General features: G+C 32.2%; 1 protein-coding gene across 1 annotated transcript; it reads right to left on the reverse strand.

The window, feature by feature from the left end:
• Window positions 1-664: 664 nt before the first annotated feature.
• Window positions 665-3320, reverse strand: LOC105199453 (protein OPI10 homolog). Its single transcript, XM_011166591.3, has 3 exons — window positions 3125-3320; window positions 2907-3036; window positions 665-2467 (listed from the first exon to the last, which is right to left on the reverse strand). Exons 1-3 carry the CDS (start codon window positions 3152-3154, stop codon window positions 2037-2039), a joined length of 591 nt encoding a protein of 196 aa, XP_011164893.1. The 5' UTR covers window positions 3155-3320; the 3' UTR covers window positions 665-2036.
• Between the last annotated feature and the right edge of the window lie 994 nt (window positions 3321-4314).

Here is a 4314-nt window from a genome sequence, read left to right on the forward strand (position 1 = left end):
TGTTATGACTCTGCAACGAACCAATCAAAGAAGAAAAAAATCATATATTCTCTTCTTTGATTGGTCTGCCGCAACGTCGTAACATCGTAACGACTGTTAACATTGTAGACGACGCTTAAAGTTGGTTTATAATAGCCGTAATTGTAAGAAATTGACCAATCATAATCGATTTAAAGAAGAATAATCGACTATGGCTGCGTTCGGGAATACACACCGAGTGCTTTGGAGTGTTGTTTATCTTTGTTGTTCACTGAATACTAAAGAAGGATAAAATGATACTCGGAAGCACTCGGCGTGTATTCTCGAATGCAGCCTCTAAATTGGTGAATTTCTTACGGTAACGACTATTATAAATCAACTCTTAGAGAATCGATTCTGTGGGCCTTTTTCACTAATCTTCGTTAAACTACTCAACCAATTAGTCTATTTGATTAACCAATGGCTGTGTTCAGCAACCTCAACAGTTGAGTGAGTGCTTGCTGTTATTGGTGTATTCTTTTAAATCTGAAAATCTGATTAAATGATCTAGAATATCCCAACATGTTGAATTTGCTGATCGTAGCCAATCGCATTTGTCATTTCACTTGACAAGCAATGAGTTAGATATTTTTAATAACTTAAAAAAAAAAATATTTGCAAAAAGTGTAATAAATTACAAAAAGGATAGATATTTTTACAAATTTTTTGTACATCTAGTACATTTGGCAATTTGATACATTTTTTTTGTACACAATATTATTAAGCAATTATTCCAAGCAACACTGTGAGTCTGTCACGTGTTATATAACGACGCGTCAAAACATTGCAAAATATCTATATTGCATTAAAATTGCTTGAAATATAATGATCGAAGTTCAACATCTCAAATGCATATTTTAAAATCAAAATTGTTACACAAAAATTCAAATATTTATTAGATAATATAAAAGTAATAATTTGTATTGACAATTTGGTATATTTTGATAGCATTGAAATATCGAACAGTACTTACAAGGGACATGTCACGGGTGTCCGGAACCAATTTGATTCTCCTTAAAATATGTTGTTAAACACGAAAATCTAAGAGACCCGTATTTTTTTATATCGGCGGAATCTTATGTTTAAGAGGTGAAATACCTTTTTGAAAGAAAGAAAAAAAAGCATTTCTCTTTTTGGGCTAATATCGTCGAAAGTAGAAGACCAAAAAAAATTATTTTAACAAAAGTTGTATGACTTAAAGAGTACTTTAAAGTTGTAAAAAAAAATTTTTGCTTTGTTTAACGAAATATCCCCATTACCTAGTTTTTTTCAAATTTTATCATATATGATTGGAAAAAATAACCTTTAATTTGACTTAAAAAATTTTTAATTTGAAAAAAAAAACTTTGGGTGGTGGGATATTTCGTTAAATAAAACAAAAACTTTTTTTATAACTTTAAAGTACTCTTTAAATCGTACTTTTGTTAAAAAAATTTTGTTCTGTCTCTTCTATTTTCGACGATATTCGCCCCAAAAGAGAAATACCGTTTTTTTTTCAAAAGGGTGTTTCATTCCCTAAACATGAAATTCCGCCGATATAAAAAAATGTAGGATCTTAGATCTTCAGTGTTTAACAACTTATTTCAAAGAGAATCAAATCGGCACCGGACACCCGTGACATGTCCCTAGACATTGCTGTGAAATATTCATACATTCATTTACATTTTATATATATATATATATATGGAATGAATCTTAATGATTGAATCAGGCTTTTACTTTACGAAAGAAATTACAGACTACTCCATTATTTTAATTTTGAGCAAAACGTGTATCTTTATATTTTTTTTCTAAATAAATAAAGACACTTAAATCTTGCTTAAAGCTAAAATAACATTGTTGTAATCAAGCCTAAATCAATTAGGCGTGCAATTTCTTTTATACAGTAAATATCAGATTCAATCATTAAGATTCACCATCTGTGTGTGTGTGTGTGTGTGTGTGTGTGTGCGCGCGCGCGCGCGTATATGTATAGAACATTTACAAAACTTCATATGGTGATTACACTATGATTATCATCACGATTTCCAAAAATTTGGATTCTGCTGTAATCGTCTTTCAAAAGTCTCGTACCAGCTCTGTAATGTAGATAAGGGTACAAAGTTTTCAGTAGGATTTGGCGTCATTTGCGCTTGTGTCACTGTGTAACTAGTCACATAATTCACAAAATTTGTTAGCATCTTTTGTACAAATTCCATGAAGGAATTTGTTACAGTCGCAGTGACAGTAGCTATCTGCTGCTCGATTACCACCAGTGGTTCAACTGACACGCCAATTTGTGCAAAGTGTGAGATCTTTCCAACTCCAAAAATTCCCAAGTTGCTATTCTCGAATTCATGATTTTTCTTTAGATTTGATATTTTGAAGATGGCTGATGGTTTGGAATTGGAAACATATCCAAGGAATTGCCAGTTGGGTGGCGCATTTGGATCTGGCCAACTGAAGTATACTGTAAACAATTATTTTGATATTAATTTTAATACTATATATGAGAAATAAGTTGTGCAGTTCAAGTTGTAAAGTTTTCTAATTTGTTCTTGAAAATAGAAGCAGATATTAGAAACATACAAAGTGTCTTAAAAAGTGCCTGCATTTGTTGAGAATATTATAAAAAATTAGTAGTAAACTCACAAAACATTTGCGACTCCATTCTGAAAACATTGCTATTTTCAGTGCTAAAACGCTTGCAATTTTAAACAGTGATACAAATATTTTAAGGTAGATGATGCCACTTTTCTTATTCATCTTTAAGGAATGTCTATGTTTTTATCTGCTCTTATTTCCGAGAAAAAAATTTGGAAACTTTACAATTTGAATGTCCCTTGTGAAGAAAAATTTGATATTTTTGTAACTCATATGCAAAAGTAATCTTCATTCTTCTGTCTTACCTGCACCTCCCATACCATCTGAAAAAGGAATTGTGCCAGTGAGAAATACCACTATATGGTTTATATTGTCAGCATCAGGTATAGTAATCAAAAATTGATTTTCACCAACTTGTTGAAAGTCAGTTTGAACCTAAAAGATAAAAATAATATTCATATAAAATTATGTATGTGTACCTGTGTGTGTGCGCGCATTTATAAGATTTTTTAAAGTTACTCACGAGTCGTCCAGATACGATTATACCAAGCATTTTTGCAGACACATTTAGATTATTCTACTATAATCCGTTTATCACAGAGTTTCAAAATATGCCGTAATATTGCTCAAGTATAAGCGTTTCTATATTATGTTAGAAATATCCTAAGCACCAGCACCAGGGCAACGAAAATGAGGTTAGTTTTGTGATACGGTGGGTCCAAGTAAAGCCTAGTACACATAAAATGCATAACATGCATAAAACATCACCTATCGGCCAATGAGCATCAAGCATAATGTGGCCAAATTGATTTATACAAAATTCTATTGGTCTTGTAATTTTTTAACATATAATGATTGTAAATTTATAAAAGACTTATTCTAATATCTTATATATGGAACATTAACTATAAATTTTCAGTATTAGCAATGAATATTGGAACACTGTCTCTGTAAAATTATTAAACATATTAAGGTTGGTTTATGCAGGCAATAAGGCTATAACACACACCTTCCATAACCGTAACCATAAGACGTACCGTAAGAATTAGCCAATCACAGTCGAGAATTCAGAAATAAGAATTTGAATTCTCGACTGTGATTGGCTAATTCTTACGGTACATCTTATGGTTACGGTTATGGAAGGTGTGTGTTATAGCCTTAACCGCTAACTTATGCCGGAATCAGTAAGAAATTAGCCAATCACAATCAATTTATAAAAGAATAATCAACTATGGTTGGTCAATTTCTTACCGATTCCGGCATAAGTCAGCAATTAAACCGTTTGTTTCTGTTCCTGAACTCTCTAAATAAGTGTACACTTAAAATGAAATAGATAGATGTTTCAAAGTTAGCTAAAGCAAGAAGGAACGTTCCAGTGCAGTCTAGTGCAGGAATAAAAAACAAGCCTAAAGTTGGTTTATAATAGCCGTAACCGTAAGAAATTGACCAATCATGGTCGATTTATAGAAGAATAGTCGACTACGATTGGTAAATTTCTTAAGCGTCGTCTACAATACAGTCGTTACGATGTTACGACGTTGCGACGGGCCAATCAAAGAAAAAAATATATGATTTTTTCTTCTTTGATTGGTCCGTCGTAGAGTCGTAACATCTTAATGATTGTATTGTAGACGCCGCTTTACGGTAACGGTTATTTTAAATCAACCTTTACTGCGCATGCTTGACGCTCGATGCTTCTATGTAAAAGCGCCT

Source organism: Solenopsis invicta, chromosome 3 (assembly GCF_016802725.1).
Source record: "Solenopsis invicta isolate M01_SB chromosome 3, UNIL_Sinv_3.0, whole genome shotgun sequence".
NCBI classification, from domain to species: Eukaryota; Metazoa; Arthropoda; class Insecta; order Hymenoptera; family Formicidae; genus Solenopsis; species Solenopsis invicta.

Excerpts from the sequence above, each read along its gene's own strand:
- LOC105199453 (XM_011166591.3), bottom strand. The coding sequence starts at position 3,154 with ATGCTTGGTATAATCGTATCTGGACGACTC. Across the intron at positions 3,037-3,124 it reads TAATCGTATCTGGACGACTC|GTTCAAACTGACTTTCAACA; the intron begins GTGAGTAACTTT and ends TTTATCTTTTAG. Across the intron at positions 2,468-2,906 it reads AGATGGTATGGGAGGTGCAG|TATACTTCAGTTGGCCAGAT; the intron begins GTAAGACAGAAG and ends AATTGTTTACAG.